The 22,370-nt window shown below is 45.2% G+C and overlaps 3 protein-coding genes across 11 annotated transcripts in view; 2 read left to right on the forward strand and 1 right to left on the reverse strand.

Annotated features, from left to right (window-relative positions):
• The first annotated feature begins 512 nt into the window (after positions 1–512).
• kcnj1a.1 (potassium inwardly rectifying channel subfamily J member 1a, tandem duplicate 1) lies at positions 513–4,907 on the forward strand. Its single transcript, XM_035623827.1, has 2 exons — positions 513–669; positions 2,924–4,907. Exon 2 carries the CDS (start codon positions 2,943–2,945, stop codon positions 4,062–4,064), a length of 1,122 nt encoding a protein of 373 aa, XP_035479720.1. The 5' UTR covers positions 513–669; positions 2,924–2,942; the 3' UTR covers positions 4,065–4,907.
• Positions 4,908–5,831: 924 nt separating this feature from the next.
• fli1 (Fli-1 proto-oncogene, ETS transcription factor) overlaps positions 5,832–22,370 on the reverse strand; it is a 32,607-nt gene continuing 16,068 nt past the window's right edge. For 7 of the 8 annotated variants that reach the window (XM_047335833.1, XM_047335832.1, XM_035624001.2 and 4 more), the window contains 5 exons: positions 17,998–18,066; positions 10,249–10,308; positions 9,777–9,836; positions 9,542–9,589; positions 5,832–9,348 (listed from right to left, as the gene is read on the reverse strand). In XM_047335833.1, the coding sequence (XP_047191789.1) occupies positions 8,819–9,348; positions 9,542–9,589; positions 9,777–9,836; positions 10,249–10,308; positions 17,998–18,066 (767 nt within the window). In that variant the 3' untranslated portion in view covers positions 5,832–8,818. The remainder of the gene's footprint in view (positions 9,349–9,541; positions 9,590–9,776; positions 9,837–10,248; positions 10,309–17,997; positions 18,067–22,370) is intronic. The other variant, XM_047335836.1, reaches the window with a different exon arrangement.
• ets1 (v-ets avian erythroblastosis virus E26 oncogene homolog 1) overlaps positions 12,047–22,370 on the forward strand; it is an 83,664-nt gene continuing 73,340 nt past the window's right edge. Inside the window, exons 1-2 of one of the 2 annotated variants that reach the window (XM_047335828.1) lie at positions 12,047–12,093; positions 12,564–12,624. The gene's annotated coding sequence lies outside the window, so the exon portion shown is untranslated. The remainder of the gene's footprint in view (positions 12,094–12,563; positions 12,625–22,370) is intronic. The other variant, XM_047335829.1, reaches the window with a different exon arrangement.

A 22,370-nucleotide genomic window follows, 5' to 3' on the forward strand; every position in this document is an offset into this window, starting at 1 on the left:
CGATGACTGAAATCCCCTCTTCTTTTTTTATTCATGAACGCACATTCTCGGGAGAGCGCCAACAGAGGAAACCTTCCGACGTGTGCTCGCAGTAGGAGGGGAGAGGGGGGGGGGGGCAAAGAATGGATCTCCCACCCCCCTAAAACAGTGCCAATAAAAACGTGTGTCTACAGTAAATATGGCCTCGCGGGCGGTTCGTCGGTGACGCGCAGAGTACCAGCCAGAACCGTAAACTTAACCTTGCGTTCCAAAAAGAAAAAAAAATCACAAACCAGAAACAACTGTAGAAGTCTGGGAGTGTGTGCTGATAGAGGTCAGCTTGGCCCTCGGTGTCAGGCATCTGTGGGGTAAACACGACTTTGATAGAGCCGGTGGGGGGCGGGGAGGGTATGCACATGAGTGTGTGTGTGTGTGTGTGTGTGTGTGGGGGGGGGACTTAATGTCTCTGTGGGGCGTAAACATCACCTGGACGGGGCAGTATAAAGGCACACAGGTGCTGTGGAACAGGCAACACGAGGAGGACACACCTAAACTCGTGCGTCGATCACTTGTGAACAGGACAAACACACAGCGGGGACGAGAGAGAGAGAGAGAGAGAGAGGGAGGGCTGGACAGTTCCGACCCGCTTTTGGATGTGCGTCAAACAAGTCTCGCTTGGTATCGTTGGAGGTGAGTTTTTCGTCTGAAGGAAGCTGTACATTCGTGCCACGTCTCAGTGTAAACAGTTGTGGCACAGTTAAGAGACGGACTTGCCACTGTCATTCCACATTAATGAAAGAAAGGAAAGGATCTGCAGATGTATCAATCAGTTTTATTCCCTTGTACATATACTGTAGATATTAACTCATAAAGGAGGCTTGTATCTCACTTACAAAAGGAGACATTTGCTGCAAATCTGGCACCGAGGCTCATTAGAGACTCCCTTTTAAATCAGAATGTGCTGCTGAATCCCTGCTCTGCGTAGAATCATGCAAGAGACACACTGCACTTTAAAGATTGGTATAATTAAAGTAGATTTCCCTTGACATTAGAATAAGTCTGAAAAATATGCGGCATCATGTTGACCTAAACAGAAAGAATGAGTTTTTAGTAAAACAACCCACAGCCAAGTTTTGTTGTTGTTCCTATTATGATTTATTGAGAAAAAAAAAGGAAAGGAACATTTTCCCAACTTTTAACTGTTGTTCAAGGAGCTGGTGGAATGATAAAACATGTTTACAATGACAGTTCATTTCATTCCTACATGTAGATTTAATGCCCATAAAGAAAGAAACCGTTAAAATAAAAATAAATAATTTGAATGAGTCTGAACCAGTGTATTTTGACCACAATGCAACAGCTTAATCGAAGAAGAAACCGTTTTATCGACGACAAACAACAGGCAGGGGAACAATTATAAATGCTAGATGATAGTGATTATTTGTCTTTGTTTGATTTATAACTATTTTCAATATGAAGGTCACGGATGCTTTGAAACCAAATCACTCTTATATTTAGAGCTTTGTGGATCCTTCGTTTGTAGGAGTAGTTATTTTCCCGTGGAAAAGCAATAATTTAGAGTAACTTGTCAGACATTCCATTAAAAAAAGAACAGACATTCTATCAGCACATTTATTACAGTATTGAAACATGCTGCCCCAATGATAATGATGTGGAATGAAAAGGATCAAAGTGAGACGATCAGATTTCTTCTGGCAAAAAAAAGCACGACTGCATGTGAGCCTTGAGATCTCAAAAACAAGAAACGTGAACTGGCTGCACCGATCGTTTTGTCCCATTTCACACTCTCTAACAAGCACTGCGCGATCCAAACGGGCCAGTTTGCATGACTTAGCGAGAACAGAGGCCATACTTATTTTGGAAAACCTCTGTGCAGCCAATACTGGCCGTCAACCAACGCATCAAGCTCCAGACTTATGAGAACCCCAGAGCCTGAGTAAAGTCAAAGATTGCTATGTCTGTGAGTGGCTGGAATATTTCTTTGCAGGGAGTTGCCCAAATGCTTTTTAATGCGACGCTTATATACTTGTTGCGGCAAACAAAGATGATCCTTGTGTTGAGACACTTGAACAAGACCAACATTATTCCCAAATGATCTGGTTTATGTACAGTGGAGCTCCGATGTGCTGTGCCTCAGTGGAAACTTTTGTTTCCTATTAACTTCAGGTCTTTACTGCAGCACTGCATCCACCCATTTCAGCGAGGATTAAAACCTGCAGAGGGACAGAGCAGCTCGGAACAAATGAGACTAAACATAAGCACTGAGAGGAGAAAAACTTGGAGGTAGTAAACCAAGAAAGATACTAGATGGGCACGTGTGTTCAATAGAACTGATGATGAGGTTTTCAGAAATTCAATCATTTAAAGAGCTTCAATCTCAATTTCAGAGTCATTCTTTGCTTTCTAGGAGCTAAATGTTGCTGAAAAGGATTTTTCCCCCCCTCGGCACAATATGCGCTCGCATATCATCCTTTTTTCCTTCTCTCTGACAAGCAGTGTCATCGTGACATTTTTATTATATAGATTATAGTATTTAAGGATGACTGACAGTCTGAGAGGGTCCTGTGTCTGGTTAAGTGATAGGGAATGCAATGCAAAGCGGAGTCCCAATGAATTATATTGGTTATTTGCATGAAGTTTATTACTCACATTCATAAAGATTTCTTTTTTTATATATATGTATAATGGAGCTACCATAGACTGGTGGGGCCCCAGGTGCAGTGTCGAATCAACTGTGAGTCAGATTGTTCTTGCCTTTCACAAATAGTGTAAAATTCGCATTCATGTCAGGCGCCTCTTTATTTCTCATCACCAGATTGGGCCATTGTTTCCTTCAGAAAACGTTCTCAAGACAACTGCTTGGTGATTCGTGTTTCTACTTTGTACTTATATGGTCTCTGCATTTGTTTTTCTTGTCTTATAGAGTCGTGGGCTCGTGGAAAATGTTCGGATCCGTGAACAAACGTATCCACGAAACTCTGGCTGAGCGAAAGAAACGCAGGGCCAGACTGGTGACCAAAGACGGTCGCTGCAACATCGAATACGGAAACATCAAGTACAGCGAACACTTTGCCTTCCTGGCTGACTTCTGGACCACCTTTGTGGAAATCCGCTGGCGCTTTGTTCTCTTCTTCTTCATCGCCTCTTTTACCCTCAGCTGGTTCATTTTTGGCCTGCTGTGGTACTGGATCTGCCGCAGTAATGGAGACCTGACATGGCAAAGCCCCCCATTGGGTCACACTCCATGCGTTGAGAATGTTGAAGGTCTCACCACAGCGTTCCTCTACTCCCTCGAGACCCAGACAACTATTGGGTACGGTGGACGAGCGCTCACCCCTCTCTGCCCGGGTGCTGTGGCCCTTCTCATCATCCAGTCCCTCCTCGGAGCCATCATCAACTGCTTCATGTGCGGAGTGATCCTGTCCAAAATCTCTTCGCCTAAAAAGAGGGCCAAAACCATCTCATTTAGTGAAATGGCAGTCATCAGCCCCAAAAACGGCTCTCTTTGCCTGTCAATCAGAGTGGCCAACCTGCGCAAGACCCTGATGATAGGAAGCCAGCTCTACGGCAAGCTGCTGAGAACGACAAACACGCCAGACGGGGAGACGATCATCATGGACCAGATGAATATCGACTTCACGGTGGACGCTGGCAAAGACAACCTCTTCTTCGTTTGCCCACTCACGCTCTACCACATCATTGACAAGAGCAGCCCTTTCTTCGAGATGGCGGTGGACACGCTCCACAAGCAAGAGTTTGAGCTGGTCGTCTTCCTGGACGGCACGGCGGAGTCCACCAGCTCCTCCTGCCAAGTGCGGACCTCCTTTATTCCTTCGGAGATCATGTGGGGCTACAACTTCTTGCCCATCATTTCCAGAAGCAAGGAGGGCAAGTACAGAGTAGATTTCTCCAACTTCTCCAAGGTGGTGCATGTGGCTACTGCACACTGTGCCTACTGTTTCCACAACATCAAGGGCCACCACCACCACTCCAGAGAGGGACATGACAACCCGGGCTTTGAAGTGATCAACATCAACGATCCCCCAAATGTCACCAAGTTGTGAGGCGGTGGAGACAATGACTTATCTGTATCTCAATGAGAAACTCTTGAAGACACTTAAGGACAAACTGGAGCTAGAGGCAGGTGCGGTGACCTGATGGCAGGCAGCACATTTTGTAGCATTTAAATATGAAGTAATGAAAACCTATTTATTCGTCATTCGTTTGTGTTCGGCAGAGATAAGGAATCAGTCTGTGGGACAGGACAGTAATTTGAATGTAAAGCCACACCTGCCACTGTGTACTGACCCGAAACCTGTTTTCTAAAGGGAGGTCGTGAAAGATGGTCAAGCGACAATTCAAGAACAGAAAGAGAAAGTTTATTTCCAAGTACACGTGTGCTCTTGCGGTATGTGAAGACAAATAGTTCTTATTTACCTTTGACCTTGCACGTCTGGTTTACCAAGTATGGCAAATGCATTGTCCTGTACGTACGTCTGGCAATTACTTGAAGGACCAATGTTGGGGGGGCAGTTCTAGTGAGAAAACGATAAAGTAGTTGTTCAACAATTCATGCTACTGTAGGCTGTCGTGCATAAAGAGACACTTGGACTTGAAGCATTAGCGTATGCTTGAACTATTCAGACACTAAGTCACTAGCAAAAGGGTTGGGCTCTGAAGCCACTGTGTGATGTACTGTAACTGTGGTTTTCCTCTCGAGTGAAGACATTGTGAGAGAACAAAGCTCTCAGGAAATGCGTAAAGATATGGCTGCATGCAGCAATGACTGTACTTTGATCAGAGTCAAATTTGTTTGTAAAGTCTTTTTTTGTATTTGATATGGGGGGGAGGTATACATTGTTATAAAGGCTATTTTTGCATTTTAAAAAAAGGAAAGAAATACTTGTGATGTTTTATTATTTGCTTTCTTACGTGGCCTGAACTTTATATGAGGCCTGTGATCAAAAAGGTCAAAGCAACATAATGACAGGTGCCAGCCCCCATCACCGGCTTTTCATCCGTAAACAAAGTGAAGTTGTGACAGCAAACAGGGATTCCAAACACGACACGCGGCGGCGGCGGCGTTGGCAAGATGAAAGCTGTCGCCTGCTGCCCATTATTTTGCCTGAACATGAAACCAGAACTCTCCATTCATAGCAAAATAGCAGCACATGCTGTATGCTAGCGTGAGGCTTTGACAGGTTTTTTGTTAAGGCCGACCTCCCACTATGACCTTTTCTAATGAACTGCATATGCTCGGTCTTACGCGTGTGAGTGTGTGTGTGTGTGTGTTTGTGTGTGTGTGTGTGTGTGTGTGTGTGCCTGCGCCCAGGGATGTCGCTGTAACAAGTGACAGAGTAATAAGCAAAGCCCGGGTGAAAGATAATGAATGTTGACGAATGTGCATCATTGCTAAGCAGCATAGAGAGGATACATGCTTCGCGGGCATATTTAGATTTTTAAAAATGGTCTCTTGACGGCTATTCCCTGTGTGCGTGATACATATTTCTGTCGTTGTGCTTCTAAATGCAAACTAATAGGGCACTTTGCCAGACTGTGGCTGCCATTTGACGCCATGGAGACACAGGTTGTTAAATCACCTGTCATTTCAACCTCTGTTCCGAAAGAGAAGTAACCCATAAGGGTGTTTAACCCATAAGGGTGTTTGTATGAAGCCAAATATGCAGACGTATATCGATACACGGAAACTACACTAAAATTAATACATAATGCTTATATGTCAAAATCACTCGCTGGTGGAAAATACTTTTTCCAATTCATCTGTTAACGACACTCTGGTGAAGCCACAGACAGACAAGCCAAAAAAAACATGAGAGGTAAAAATTTATTTTGTCACATTTTCCTATACAAAAGACCTTTTCCAAAAGGTATTCATACATTTCAGGAATGACAACAATAATAATAATACATTGGTTAATTGTAAAATTACACAACTTACACACACACAGGCACGCACATACACACGCACACACACACGCACACATACATATATATTTATATATATTTGATATCCAAAATACATTGCATATACGAAGTAGCACAGATCCCTTTTCATTGATAATGATCGTGAGACATGGAAGACAAGGGTACATTACAATAATTTCTTTATGCTACAAATTACATGTTCCCTTTTTATTGGTTCTTTTTAATACTATAAATTTTTTCGGGAGAAGCTGGTTGTGGATATTAATACTGTCGGTATTACTTTGCATAAAACAAATACCTGAAACTCGTTAATGTACAGGAAAAGCTACCAATCGTAGGGCTACCTGGCAGAAGAAGGTGATTCAAAATGGAAAGAAACCATCCTAATAATTACATGTTGCATATAGAGTAAAGGAATCCCTGGCTATTGGATTATGATTCAAGCAGGCATTTATTGTTTTTTTGGGGGAATATAAGAAAACATCTTGTGCACTTAAAGGCATTTAGGATGTTACAACCGAATTTCAGAAACAATAACAATAACAAGGAAACAAAAAAAAAATGTTAGAAAGTATTGCCCAAATGTACAGATATAAAAACGCTTACATGCTTAACAAACTACTTAGCAGAAATGGACTTAAAAGGTTTTGCATTTTGACCGAGGTCAACTCGTATTAATTCTCTTGACTTCTTTTTTATATTGTGTCACATATGAAAATAACTCTGCATAATTTATACAGTAAGTTGCTTTAATGCCTAGTTGACTGATGCTTATAAAATAATACAAAATAGGTCTGACAAACGCACAGCGTTTGCGAATCTGAGGATTTCTTTGTTTCATCTCGTCATACTTTATCGGTTTTGTTCTCGGATAAACTACTTAGTCGCAAGTAATTCATGTTTCAAGTGTCCGTTCTCAGCCACTGTGAAGGAATACTTTGGCTATTAACAGCTCTGAACACCTGAAGATGGATGTGTTTCGACACGATACTGTCACATGATGATGATGCTGATGGTGAAATCCTGACTTGAGATTCATGTGCATTTTGCTGGGCTCTAGATCAGTGAGAAACTAACATTCAAACACACATGCCGCTCTCAAACTAGGATCCAGCCCTGGTAAAAATACAACTTGACTGTCTGCGAAACGTGACTTTGCCGCAAAGCCACTACTCTGTGCTAACCTCTACAGTCCTGACTGGCCTACAAAAGAGGGAGGGAGGAGACACCGTGGCAGCCGTTTCTAGTCAGAGGGCACTTCAAAATCAAAAATTGTCAGATTGCTGGTCGGACATGGAAATGATTAATGAATGTCACAATACTTTTTTTTTTTTTTTTAAAAGACATAATGCTGTTCCAACTTTAATGAATAGAAAATATATGGTATTAAACAGCAGTTAAGGCATTGGCACTAACAGGTTTTTGGTCTCGTTATGGCACATAGTAAACCACCTCATAGTAAAAAGTAGATGCTCATGGCACTGTAAGATACTTTGGATAAAAACAAGCAAACAAACAAACAAAAAAACATCCACTTATCATCATAAAGCCTTGAGCTTTGATATGTTGTCATAATCACATCGGCATAAAAAAAGGCACTCTCCTGCTCTAGATTGAGACAAGTGCAGCAATCATGGTCCTAAGTGGGGCGGGATCTATTTCTCCACTATAGTTTTTTTTTTTTTTTCACAAATGAAAACATCTGACAAATTTTGATTTTGCTGCGGGGGTATCCCCTTTTTACGCGTTTCACAAACCAGACGACATTCACATTAATACTGACATGGTCGAGCAAACAAAACATCTGGAAATGGCATTGGCTGAGAGGCAACAACATGGCAAACATTTAGTAGCCGAGTGTGTGTGGCCCCCCCCTGAAAACATCTGACCTGGGTTGAATTATTCTTGCAAATTACTTAAATTACATCTCGACTCAGCAACTGCATAAAAAAGAGAGTCAACGGTACACACATGGCCAATCTCGGAATCCACACACAACACACAGAAAGCATTTTTTTAAGTAACTGAGTTGACCCAGGTCAGCAAAACATACAGCGCTTCCTTCTGCGGCATTTAACTCTTCTCTAGCCTTCCAGTTTGGAGGATAAATTAAATTGTGAATGGCATATTCCAGTTGCCAAATTTCATTCAGTGCTGAGAAAAGTCCATCTCTGCGAGAGCTCCTCCTTATCCAGGGAATTCCAGGAGACTCTCCACACACACACAAAAAACGAAGCAGATGGACAGATGAGCAGATAGAGCCAGTGGAAACAGAAGGGTAGATGTTGCGGGAATACGAATCCCCCAACAAGGCTTGTTGATGAGCGTAAAAGGCGGATGCTTTAAAGCATAATGTGCATAATGTACTGAGGAGGATGTAAATTGAGACCCATGAATAATAGGCCCATGTCTGGGGTGCGGAGGCAGACAGACTCGGGTTGTTTCTCCTGTCCTCTGGCTTTGGTTTGGAAAGGTTTCAGGAAGGAGACCTGTCGGTGCAGCTCTCAGGAGGACGGGGAAACAAAAAAGGCACAGGAAACTCAGACGCACGTCCAAAAAAAATAAACAAACAGTTGCTAGTCTTGTAAAGGTAAGTAGTATTCCATTTTGGAGCATAGCATCCAGTTGTTTATAAATTCTTACATATGCATATATATATACATATATATATATGTATATATATATAAAAAAGACTCCTTCAATTGAATCATCCTTTACTTAGGAGCAAAATTTCTTCCGAGGACAAATGCCTCAATCAATTCAGTCTTCATTGGTTTGGCATCACTGGGAGTGCAGGTCAGCAATTGTGGACTTTGTTGCGGGGGAAAGCGGAGGTTTGAGAAGGTGGTGGATGGACAGGCAATGGGGTGTTTTAATAGTAACTGCCCAGGTGGGAAGGCACATGGGTGTTAGGGTGGCGGGGGACGTTTGGGTTGGGGTAGATGCCTGCAGTGGGTGAGCTCCAATACGGAGCAGTGGGTCCAAAGAAGTTGGAGGAGGTGACGGGCATGGATGGAGGGTGCGGGGATACGAAGTTGACCTTCTGCTGGTGGGCGTGGTAGGAAGGCACATAGGCTAGGTCCGAGGGGTACTTGTACATGGAGGACTCTGTGGGGTGCGGCTGCAGCGCCTGAGCGATACCGTGGAAGTCGAACTTGTAGGCGTAGCGCTTGCCGTGCACCTTGGTCATGATGTTTTTGTCGTAGTAGTAGCGCAGCGCGCGGCTCAGCTTGTCGTAGTTCATGTTGGGCTTGCTCTTGCGCTCGCCCCAGCGCCGCGCCACCTCGTCGGGGTCCGTCATCTTGAACTCGCCGTTGGTGCCCTCCCAGGTGATGCAGCCAGCGTTGGCGCTGTCGGACAGGAGCTCCAGGAGGAATTGCCACAGTTGGATTTGACCGGAACCTGATGGCGGGGCATAAAAAAAACAAGACAATGGTCAGAGAGAGATGCAGCCTTGTCAAGCAAAGAACACGACCACATACATAATTCATTGTCAACAGCTTGATGTCTCGTATCTGTCCAGTGAAGCAACAACTGCAAATTCCCAGCAGTTGCATTGTAAAAGACTGGGCGAGGGGCTTGCTCTAACTCTTACCTGGATTGGCTAGGCGGCTGCTGGTGGGACCCAGAATCTGGTAGGGATCTGCGGACAAAAGGAGAGCTTTGTTGGTTGATTACTCTTATGATATTATAGCACGTGACCCAACAAACTGAAGCCAAAATGAACATGTTGATGGGCACCTAGGCTACAAATGAAATCCTATAGTCCTAACAAATTAACTTTAAGCCCTCTGTGCTGAGGACAAAGACAGACACAAGTGAGCTGGTACCTGGCTGAGGTCTGGGCTGCTCAGTGGACTTGGTCACGTTCTGAGTAACCACCGGAGAGCCTGTGGACAGAGAGACAGTCAGGGAACAGAGAGAGAGAGAGAGAGAAAAAAAGTTCAGAGAAAACATCAGCAGGGTGGCTACAGATAACAGAGCTACACATTTTGAAGGCAAGTCAGCGGAGGTCCAAAGTAAATAAGGCAGTAACTGGGGGCCGGACGGACTTCTTTTGACTGTGTGATCATGTTCTGACAACACGGTGTGGTAATCTTCAGTCTGTCCCACACGTCTAGACTCTGTGGATGTTGGAACGATCCACTAATGCGACGCAGACCTTTAGGATGAATGTGTTAAAGTCCACCACATCATGGGAATCACACTCTCGCTCTCTTTAGGCCACCGCCACTGCACGGTGCCAGAGGTGTCCAGTCGAATGAGGCGCTTAATGTTTTGATGATTTTTTGTGTTCCTCACCTTTGCCACTGTGCATGTTGTTTGACCACCCTGTCCGCCGTACAGCATCATATGAAGGGTCTGAAGGAGACAGAGGAAAAGGAGGACAAGGCGTTAGTATATTTTGAAAAAGGTTGAAGAGGCTGAGGAGTGTGAAAAACCAATAAAAGATCAGTGAACGTACTTAAGTGCTTTAGAAATCTGCAGTTTTCTTGTACATTTAAAATGTACCAGTGTGTATCTGACAACTGTTAGTTTATTGTCTTGTAATGTGCTGGCCAGTCTAAGAAAAAAAAGCAGGTACACCGGTGCAAAATTGCTTTAATACATCTATCAAATCAGGGCTCGAAATGCTCTTCACAGGATATCAGAACAATGTGGTGATGTGGTCTGGTTTGGCACGTTGCGGTGGTTAAAATGTAGGTGGCACAATCTGTGACGGAGAACAGTTGGTTGAGCAGCTTGCAACACACTGACCGAGGATAAAAGGTCTGATGCAAATTAACGAACAACACACACACACACACACACACACACACACACACGGAGACAATACCGCCACGTGATACTCAGCCTCATGCAGCTTCACCTCCGAACACAAGCTAATTTTACGAAAACCTTGACAAGCAGCCAAACTGGCCCCCGGTTTGCATCGGCTCTACCTGCTGGGTGTATATCTGTGGTTCAAACCTGTGAAGCTGAGCGATTGTGAAGGTGGACGGCTGCCAGGAACAATCAGTCACTCGGACACCAGCAGATAAAACAGAGGATAGGCTATATTGTTCCCCTTGACAATGTCGCAGAAACACCCTGATGTACTCCCAGTACACCGGGCTAGCATCCATGATGTTTTTTTTATTACTGACGGCTAGAGCACACAGGGAAATATGAAGCACACTGTGGCCAGATATGTGTTTAGTGTGCAACATGGTACTCGCACTTTTATCATGATCTGTAAATCTTATTCTTTTGTCAGCAGTGTTTCACCCAGAGGGCAACGGAGAGAGAGAGTGTTAATGGTGGTGACAGGCGTGTTCTGGCTGTTAAAGGGTCAAGAGGCGAATCCAATATCCCATTGGGTGAATTTTTGAGAAGCAGGTTTATTGACAATAACAGTTGGTTATTGGTTATAGATTTGAAAGTTTGATAACAGAGAAGAAGAAGAATGAGAATGAGTTGTGCTGCAATACAAGCCTACACAACATAGCTTTTTTTTTTTTTTTTTAAATTTGATCAATAACCAGCTGGTGTAAATCCTGTATGAATATGGCATAGCTAATAAATAGGGTCAGGTCCCATGAAGTTGGACCCGTGGTTGTTGTGGGGGGAGGCAGCGTGGAAATGTGCCACAATGAATCCAGTCTGATAGAAACGCAGGAGAAGAAGAAGAAGAAAAAGAAAAAGAAAATCTATTGATGAAAAAAACAAAAGAGCACGTTATGCTACACTTTCAAAAATATGAGGATGAAAGAAGGCATCTGATTCAAAACCTCCAAAAGATAAAAGTACAGTTCAATGTACTATTCTTCAAAAGAACTCAGATGAGTGTTAGCAAGTCACATTTCAGTATCTTTAGCCAAACTAATGTAATTGAGAAGATATGAGTTTTTTTTATGTATTTATTTTGAATTTAAATAAAAGCAATGCTGATCCAGGCCAGCTGGTGGCAGTAGTGCACCAATTTGTTGTTTGCCAACCATCCCCCCCTTAAAAAAAAAAAAACTCAAGAAGAAGAAGTCAGACATTTTTTAAACTGCCATCCAGCCAATCGCAACCATTTGTCCAACCAACCAGACCTGGGGGAAACGCAAACTGTGGGGACGATGGAACAGTCGGTCCCGCTGATAGGCGAACAACTGCTCAGAGGTAAGTTGTGCCAGAAAGTTAGATAGCTAGCTAATGCCATCATGCCAAATGCATGCCAGGTGGGTAGCATACAAAGGTAATGCTAGCTAATGCTAGCTGCCCTAGCTAGCACAGGGTGCAACTCTTGCTAGCTACAGTTTACCAGCTGCTAGTTAGTTGGCTAGTAGTCTTCAGCAGACGCATGTGTGGCTAGCTTGATAGTTCCTGTATGTTCCAGCATTGGTGACAGTTTTCTAGAAACCAGTAAGTTTGACATTGTTCTACATTGTTATGAAGAAGAAGAAGCAGTGTCAACTAGTCATGCTAGTGGAGTCACAATGATATGAGCTTGCTAGCTCTTAGCTTTGGAAACAGAAAGCTATAGTTCCAGGTGTGTAGGTGTGTACCTCTGTAACTTATGAACTATTTTTTTTTAAACTTTTGCCCAACAACATCTGATCAATATCGCTGTTGTGTTCCTTTTTGTTTAGGGTCGGAGATCCCATCAGACATTAAACATCGATGACGGAGGTCGAGGGGACTGTTGCACGGGTGAGTAGTCAAATAGAAATTGTTTTCGAGGTCTTATCAGAATTTAAATACTTTATCGATCCCCAGGGAGAAATAATTTCAGCTTCTCCATCATAAATAAATTATAATAAAAACAGAGAATAATAATGAAAAAAATTACACTACACTACGAAAATGTATATGGTAAAATAATGTTTTTGTGTTTTTAAACAGTCTCAAGTCAGTGCTTAATGCCGTGTGAATGCCGATGAATATAATATCTTGGGTGTGGTGCTGCAATGTAAATGTTGAGCTGGATGTTATGTATGATAGTGAAGAAATGTAGAATCGTACGGTGTGTGTTTGTTGGCATTTAATGGAGCCTGGGACGGGGGCCAAAAAAACGGTGGGCTGTGCAGGCTCGTGTCTCACGCTCAGAACACCCACTCCCTTAAAAAATTTTTTTTAAAAATCACTGCCCCACCCTTGGTCGGGTCTACATCAGTACCTGAACGTAGAAAAAAAAAAGTGGCTTGCAGCGATGCGTTTATACACAAAAAGCCTGATTGAAAGTGAGTGAGGGTTCTGATGCCATTTGTGTGTTTTTTTTCCCCCGACATGAATATTCATTTACTTTCAACTTATTGTCATCTGTGCCACGTTGCATATTTACGTGGAAAGGTCCCGTGATTCCGTATACAAGGCAAATTTAAGCTTTTCAATTGTTTTCATGTGTCTGAGACAAATGAGAGTGGTCGTCTCCGTGACGACGATACTCGTGGGGCTTTGTGTGTCTTCTTGAACCATATTACACCACAAAGCCACTCCAGAGAAATATATCCAGTTATCATCAAATACACCACGAGCTGCCGCGGCGTGTTCGGCCATTTCTAAACACTGTGCAATGCTGCCCTCGTGTGGAACATATCCACATCTTTGTTTCAGACATTCAGACATCTCATTTTATCCTGTCAGCACACTTGGATTTAAGTTTCATAAAACAAAGTTAGCCTGGTAATTTACCACGCAAGTGTTTTATTGTGTCACTCGTTTCATAATCTACCACAAAAAAAGGGAGAGAAAATCCTAATGTGTCTACTTACAATGGATTTTTTTTTCTTCCCTCGCCTTGTTTTCCCTTTCCTCACCAGCAGAATATTTATAAATATCCTGAAATGGCAAGAGTTCCCCGCTGCTCGAGATCTCATGATCTCTTCATTAATTTCAAACTTTTCAACTTTTAACCCCCGATGTCTCAGCAAAAATGTCTCGGCCCGCAGACGACAAGAAGCGGCTCGGATCACGGCGACTGGGGAAAGAGGGATTTGTGAAGGTGGAGTAAAAAAATGCTCTCAAAAAAAAAAAAAAGGTGGTGGGGGGAGAAAAAAAACCGAGGGACATGAACTTGCAACACAGCGTAAAAACATGAATAAATGAGGGCGCGATCAAACGGTCGAAAGAAATGCGGGTGTAATAGATAGATGGACAAAAAGGCGGAGAGGAAGGACAAATAACAAGTGGGCTGCCGTGGCCCAGCGGGGCTGTCAGGTTCAATCTGGTGTGGGCCGGCAGGAGAGCCAAGGAGCAGCGACTGGGGGAGAGTCCTCGGAGACTTGCGTTTCCTGCCTGCCTCGCCTGCAGACAACCTCTCTTTGTTTTACTGGCCCTTTTTTCCCCTCTACTCAAAGGCCCCCTACCCCTACCGGCTCACCACCACCACACTGAACCCCCCCCCCCCATAACGGGGCTACCTTCATGTATACGTGGTGTAGAAAGGGGGTCACAAACAGGAGAGGGGCAGAAGGGATGGAGACGGAGTATGAAAAAAAAGAAGCATTGAAGACGAAAGAGGAGAAGAACCCGAAGGGAGGGAGAGCAGCAGAAAAATGATGAAGAGAACGAAAAAAAAGACTCAGACGAAGCACAACTTTGGAATTTGAAAAGAAAACAAAGGCGGCAAGCTCAGCTACTGTCTGGTATGGGGCCGGAGTTCTAGATGCCCAGTAATGTGGGCTCATCCACATCTCCCAGATACCCTCGGTGTTGCTGTTGGCAGCAGATTACATTGACTTCCAAAAAAACCCATTCTCCCCCTCGATTCCCGCAAAGCAGAATAGAGGCAGACAGTGCAAAAAGAAGAAGCGAAAAACAAAACACGATACTCTGTTTTCAGCGTTACTCTGTTTTGGGGGGTTAATTGGACAGAGAGGAAAAGTCTCTCAAACATGGAAGTGAAAGTGCAGAAGACGGAAGAAGAAGGAGAAGAAGAAGAAGCAGCAGATGTAAAACGTACAAAGCCCAAGTGGTCGGGGGTACGCGGTTCGAGCTGGCCACGCAAACACCGAGACAGACCCAAATGCACGCACGCACACACACACACAGAGCCGCCTCATTCCCCCCCCCCCCCCCCCCGCCTTCATTTTTCCAGGCCTCACTCTGACTGCGACTTGAGCCAGTTTCCACTCTGGTCTGGGGTGTGGTGCACGCTCCTGGGAGACTTTGACTGCAGGACCAGTTAGTCAAAACAAGGCCCGAGTGCTAGACGGAGAGAGAGAGAGGGAGAGAGGGAGAGAGAGAGAGAGAGAGAGAGAGAGTAAAGGACAAAGACAGTGGGGAGACGCAGTGGGAGAGAAAGAAAGAAAGGAAGAGCAACTGCACATAGAAGGTGAGGTAGACGGAGAAAGATGGGGGGGGGGGGTTCAAGCTGTGGACTGTTTTTAACCCGGAGTCTGAGCCAAGGAGAGAGACCCAGACAGGATAAACTTTTTTTAATACCCGTAATACAGGTGCTTTGAAAGCCATCTGTGTGTGTGGAAGGAGCCATACGAGGAGGAGAGTGACGGCAGAGTACAGGAGTTATACGCAGCGAGGGAGAACAGAAAAAGGCATCAACCGAGGGGAAAATAACCCATTTCAGACTAAAATGGGGCCGCCGCCGCCGCACACCAACGTAAACACACCAAAAGGACAAAAGTTACGTGCAGCTCGGCTGTTTCTGAGAGTTTCCTTGTATTTCCTTTCAGAATGCAACAGTCACATATATCGTGCACACAATGGCGCAGGCCGCAAATCGCTTCGCCGCTCCGACCTGGCAGCGCAACGGGACGCGCTCACGGGGCTGAATCATCCTCTCCCCACATTCGCCGGGGAGCGGCGGAGACTATGAGTGTTCCCGCTGCGAAAGATTGTGATAAAAAAAAAAACAACTAAAATCCAAAATGTCACACCAGCGACACGAGCGGAAAACGAAAAAAGGGAAGAATATTAAAAAAGGCCGGGCGGGACTGTGTATACATGTGTGCATATAGCTAACAAAACACACTTAAAAGTCATGTAAATGCACACTGTAACACACGCTGTGCTAAGACACCCACCCACACATGCCTATCCACAGGCAAATCGTAGACGCAGACTTCAGACACACACACACACAGACACACAGACACACACACCCTTTCATAGCCGCTGCATTCCGTGTTTTATATGCTCCCTTTTATTCATAACATTGCATTTTACACCACAGAGTCTGGAGCAGATTAAGGGGTTGTCTCCTGCTGTACACTCGTGCTTACTCTACCCCAAAGAGCCTGTACGGTATTTGACTGTTCTCGAGAAGAAAAAAAAAAGGCAATATGAAGTTGGAACATCTGGCAATGCTGATCTGTGAAAACGTTAATAAAGGCTTCTCCCGGAGCAACAGCACCGTCGAGTCGCACAAATTCATCCCGGGAAAAAAAAGCGCCGAAAAGTGTTTCGTCGTCTCTCGGTTTTCGTTTTTTTTTTCTCCCGATTTTGAATAAAAGAAACTTCCTGAACAAAGCGACCGTAGCACGGGCGTCAGTCCGATACGCCCGTAGCTCATGAAGGGGTTGCGGGTCGCGATTAGAAGGACGCACAACTGCAGCGCTGCAGAGGCCCCATAATAGAAGTCACCTCTTGTGGAAAAAGGGAAATGCTGCTGAAGGGAGTGACGCGCTATTCCTGCCAGTCCAAATACCTGGCTCTGAGAACCAGGAAGCGCAGGGGTCGCGGGGGTGACCGAGCAGAATCTTATCTGTCCTGCCCATTCGGTCTATTGCCATTGAAGCCCAGGGCGTGAACAAGTATTCGCGGCCTTGCTAATGCTGGGGCAGACGGAGGGAGCGGGGCAGAGGGGCATTCTTGGGACACTTATCAGAACATAGCGTTTCCTCTCCTCCTTGCCTTGATAGGGCGCCTCATCCTGTGAGCGAGGCTATCATTGTTATTGCAGTCCCTTTCTCCCGTCTCTGGTGGTGACACCGTATAGCCGACGCAAAGGATGTGTAGATGTTGTTTTTTTTGGACAGATAGGCGTTGCAGCCTTCGCCTGGTTCGTGTCGCGTCAGCGCGAAATAATGTTTGTAGAGTGAGAAGGTGTCCAGAGGAAAGAGACCATCATCCTAAGATGTTCTCAACCATTTTGTTCTAAGTCAACAGTGACGAGCCTCATTCGGCTTCTGCATTTCTACTTCATTATAAATGTGCAATGCAAATCAGTGCAAACAACCATTCAATCAGTTTCACTTAACTTACATCTGTGAACTCCAATGATAATAATGCAGAATGTGATAATGCAAACAAAGAGCTCCACTGCCATTTAGTCTAATATTCACACACTTAAAAGCCAAGGGACAGATCTCTAGGTGTGGTGAACTAGTAGCTATTCTTCCTATTTAAAAAAGGCCGAATGAATTTAAAAATAAGAAATTGCTTCTTTTTTTTAAATTTACTATAACTACATCTAACAAAAGATTTTCCTTCTTGTAAAAATAAAAAACAAACAAACAATAGCATAAGCGGTGCATGAACCTTTTGTATGAAGATGAATATGTTTGCAGGCCCATATCTGCGGGTTTGACCTTTGTCGTGTTTGAAAGACAGCAATCTCCTAAAAATGTCATAAATGGTGGACGTATCCACTCCAGTCTGACTTGAAGCAGCCGAGCAGCCTCTCCGGCCATGTTTTTTCCATGTACACATTGTTGCACCAGCACCTGTCTCTCCTCCAACGGACGAGCTCATTCCCGCTTCTTTCCCATGAGCGCTGCATTCGCATTCTGCTCTTGCCCGCTGATGCTGTGAGGGTGGAACTCATCAGCACGCGGCTTTTTGTCTTGTTGTTAATGTGCCTCTGTTCCGAGGGCCGCCGCTGTGAGCGGTTGTGTTGTCACAGTGTTCAGGTAGCAGCTCTGAATACAACGGTCTGCCGCAGCAGCCTGGCTCACATTGTTGTCGGTGCACAAAAGGTGCACCTGCCCGGAGCTTTGTCACCGGCAATCACTGGATTTGTGTGAGTTCTTCTTTTTATATTCTGAAGTAATGAAATAATGCAATGAGACATGGATAGAGAATAGAGAGAGAGAGAGAGACGAGAGAAGAAAAATGTGTTCCTACCCTCTTTGGCAGCCAGACGCGGGGATGGGTCTGTGTGAGATGGCGTATTGTAGGATAATGATGAGCTACCTGTAATAAAATGAAATCATGCATGAAGAGAAATGAATGGCACCACAAACGGGCACATAAAAACCTGAGAAGAAACGTGCCAACCTCATCAATTCTTTAAGAACATTCGATAATTAACAGCACACTATATACACAGCATAAGCAACATGAGTCTGAAATACGATGGCTTGCAAGATATTCATGAATGGGAATTTCAAATTAATCCCTATATAATTTGCTATGAAGGAAAGTTAAATTCAAAGTTACTATGTTGAACCAACTGAATCCTGGGTGTGCGAGGGTGTAACAACAGCCAGTAGGTGGCAGTAAAAAGGTTCAGCTCAATTACTGTCAAGCAGCATTAAAGAGCACTTTTCATTTCTTGAATTGTGTTCCTGTTTTGTCCTAAAAAAAAAAAAGCCTCTGAAGGAAAATAACTCGCGAAACATGAATCTGGTCCCAAATAAAGCAAATGCAGCAGACAGTCAGTCCTTTTAAACGTATCGGGGGGGGGAAAAAACAAACCTGTAGCTTGTATCAGCGTTTTAACAGCAAACGCCACTCCTGAATAATAAAGTCAGGGAGGCAAGACTCTGCATATGGCTGCTTATTCATTTCACCTTATGGAGCAGAACTCTGCACTGCATTCCTCCACTTACACAGGCACCCTGGGCGGCACCAAAATGCTCCCTTAATTTTAGCTGCCCCCAGGCATAAATCAGCGAGTGGAAAAACAGACCCAAAAATGCACAGAGAAAACACAAGGGCAGCTACTACATAGGGAGTGTTAAGATTTTTAGGTGGCTACGGGGAGCTGCTAAGCAAGGGAAGATATCTTTTGTGAATGGGACGACCTTAAAGACGAAGAAAAAGAACAACTGCCAAGCAAAATTAAATTTGCGACGTGCTTTTTCTTGAGATTCGGTGTAAGTTTCTTGCTTAACTCGCTGCGCGGCTGGAGGTGTAATTGTGGGGGTGAAGGGGCCCATGGTGGCAGACTAGGGGTCTGTTTTTTTAGGGGGTGGCGGGAGGGGGGGGAGAAGAGTGGGGTGCTCGGCAAACGTATTCTAACCTCGCAACACCCCACCCCTCCCAGATCTAACTACTCCACAGCACCCCCAAGGCTCTGGGTCTAGTTTAGAAAACCTGGGGGCCTCAGAACAGGGGAGCCATTGTATGAGGCCGGGTCCCTGCTCAGCAATCAAATGCAGCTCCCCGTACAAAAATAATTCCTCACGCAGAGTGTAAGAGCACAGGGGGCGAGCGATCCGCCAAAGCGCCATCTTTGGAATGAGGTAGAAAGTGTAAGAGAAAAATGAACCGACTGTTAGAAAAAAAACAAAAAACAAGGGAGGAGGGGGCGGAGGGGGTTGTTAACCCTTTTCCTACTGTGCGCCACATATGTGGGCTGACCCAGACAGGCAAACAGGCAGCATTGCTGAGAAAACCTCAAACCATCCCACAGACAAATGCAGGGCTGCTGTACGAGTGAGAGTGAGTGAGATCATAGGGGGGAGTCAGCGAGGGAGAAAGAGAGAGACGCACCACAGCTGACAGTTTGGTGGAGGGAGTCTTGGCTGTGCTGCCTATTTATTTGGACGGCCTCTTCCTCTCTCAGAAAACAAACACGTCCCGGTAATCTGACAGCACAGTGGGAGGACTGGCCAGTGTTCAGCCTCCTCCGTCTCTCCTTCCCACTCCAGTCACATCTGCGCCGGAGTCCGTCAGATTACATAACATCCACAAACAATTTTCATTTCTGTCCTGACTGATGGCCGCTTTCAAAGGGCCCCGTCCTCCGGCTTGGCGCGCCCACGATATTGACGGAGATCTTTCAGGGCTCGCTCAGCAATGTGACGGACCTCCATCGGGCCCCTGCTGTTTATCCTGCAGCGCTATATGATACCATTGCCTCAAACATGTGGTCTGAGCTTTGTCAATAAGCCGAGGGTCCCGGTCACCCAGTTTTAGGCGTCTCGCCACCTCAAGTAGGACGAATGATCTCAAGCCTACAGTAAATCGTGCTTTAACTTTTTAGGTTGAAGCTGCAGGGACAAGTTCCGGACAATGTCTGCAGCATCATTAGTGCGGTGATGTAACCGGTCTTCAAATGTAACCTCCTCAGGAGGATGCCCCTGAATTGGGCCACAGCTAATGTGTAAGCGATGACTTTAATCTTCATCTTACCTAACTTTTGCAGTGCACAGGTATTACAGAAAGAAATAATATTTTTCCACAATTGCCCAATATCAAAACTGGCAATCCGACTGCTAGCTTAAATGACAGCTGTGCTCATCTCAGTGTTTACATGCAACAGCAACTGCCTCTCATCCACCTCCACTTATGCAAATGTGAGATATGTAGCGAAAAATTCCCGTTGTGCTCGTGTCTGACCGCCGCCAGTCGAGTGAGCGGCCGCAGACTGCACTGTAACGGTGGCTAAAAGCAGACGGCTAGCAGTCGAGGGCGCAGAGCCAGGTCGTTGAGCCCCTCCGCACCGGTGATAATCTGCCAATTGAAAGAACTAATGCAAGGGGAGCTCAATAAAAATGTTGTGAGAGGAGAGAGAGGAGAGAGCGCGTAAGTGAGAGAGTGAGAGAAAGGCAGCGAGAGCTCTCCAGACCTCCTTTTTCCCCTACTCAGCCTTCGAGCCCAGATGTTTATGGTCTGTATAAACTATTGAGGGCTCGAGAATGTCCCCCACTCTGGAGCGAGCAGCGGCAGCAGTGCAGAAGCCCAGACTTATCACTCTTTCTCTTTCTCTCTCTCTCTCTATCTTTGTCTTGACTCCCTCACTGTAAATCCATCCAGACACACAGGCAATGGCGACAGCTTGGAAACAGAACTATTGCAATTCTCCAAAGGCACTCAATCATGACCACCTCGCACCGTTTCCACACACTTCTAAAAAACAGTTCATCTCCCCCCGACTCTTTTTGTATTCTTTCCCACACTCGTGTCTCATAACTGATTCCGCTGCCCACGCCGTCCTGCCCTTGTCCTCAGATCACTACTGTAAAGGCTATCTGTCAAGGATATCTTTTTTCATCCAGTTCCTACCATTATGTTCCTGTAGATCTACAGCAGATTTTTGCTCTCATTTCTCTTGTCTGTTACCTTCCCCTCCTCACTCCCTGCTTCTTCCCTCTCTCTCTCTCTCTCTCCCCCCTCTCCTCTTGCATCTCTGTGTCGGAGGATACATTCTCTCGTTGTCTGAGGTTTCTTGCTCCGCTCCGTTTCCAGCACATGTGGTATCAAACCGACCTACATGGGTGCGATAAAGCAAACAGTCCGCGGTCCCTCCCCTGACAGACTAATTTGAACAAATTCTCAAATTGCACCCAAAATTGAAAGCACATTGGGGTGTGGGCGGCCATCACTTATGAAAATCTGGATAAGTGACCAACAATGAGGCCAAAATAATGCACGGGCAACTACCCTCGTTACTGTAAGCAGCTGCGTTTCCAGACAGATGTTCGGATTTTGCCCGTGGTTGCGCCAGTGTGGGTGTCTGAACAGCATTGCTGCACATGACGTGGCAGGAATTTTTTGTTAAGGTATGGCCGTGAGGCGGGGAAGTGTGTCCCTGCCCCGTGCCGAGTGTACGTACAGGGCTTAATGACTCAGAGGAATGTTAATCAGAGGCTCAATAACCAGAACCCGACGCACGCATGATGCACACAGATGTGTATGAAATGATTACAGGGACCCCCTTGGACCATCCATCTTTTGGAGGAGGATGGGGCGTCATATATTACAGAGTGGTGAATGGGGTTGGAGGAAGACATCACATGACCTGTAATCATTAATACTTCCAGGGCTCTGCATTTCCTCTCCCTCTCTCTTTTTCTGTATTCTGGAGGCTCGGCCCAGCTCAAGCTCTCGTGAGTGAAGCCAGAGATCTATTTTCTGGACACGGTTACTCTTCGTCTATGATTGTGTTTGTTTGTGCTGCGGGGGGAGAGAGAGAATGGCTTTAGTTTCCAAATCATCTGGCCCTGCAGGGTCTGCGTGAACCTTCCTCCTCAGACCTTCTTAGTCCTTCATTTACTAACATGGTCCCTCTTGCCCTCGGGCTCCGGGTGTCAATAATACGAACGGCTTGCTTCTTAGAGAGCTGCCCCAAAACGGGTCAGTCAGTCCAGGCACCGGATGGGAGCATTCATCTTTTTGATTGTCGGGAACGGATCCAAAGCAATTTCAGCTGGCAAGTGGGGAGGATTCCCAAGACATCTCTTCTGTCTCCAAAACATACAAGGTCTAAATCAAAAAAAGGACAGCAATGGGCAGAGTCGCGGTGCAGCGCGCCTAAGCCGTGGCTAAGT

The sequence above is a fragment of the Scophthalmus maximus genome, chromosome 11 (genome assembly GCF_022379125.1).
Source record: "Scophthalmus maximus strain ysfricsl-2021 chromosome 11, ASM2237912v1, whole genome shotgun sequence".
Taxonomy (NCBI): domain Eukaryota; kingdom Metazoa; phylum Chordata; class Actinopteri; order Pleuronectiformes; family Scophthalmidae; genus Scophthalmus; species Scophthalmus maximus.

What these genes read in the sequence shown, in the direction of transcription:
- kcnj1a.1 (XM_035623827.1), top strand. Translation starts at nt 2,943, where the DNA reads ATGTTCGGATCCGTGAACAAACGTATCCACGAAACTCTGGCTGAGCGA.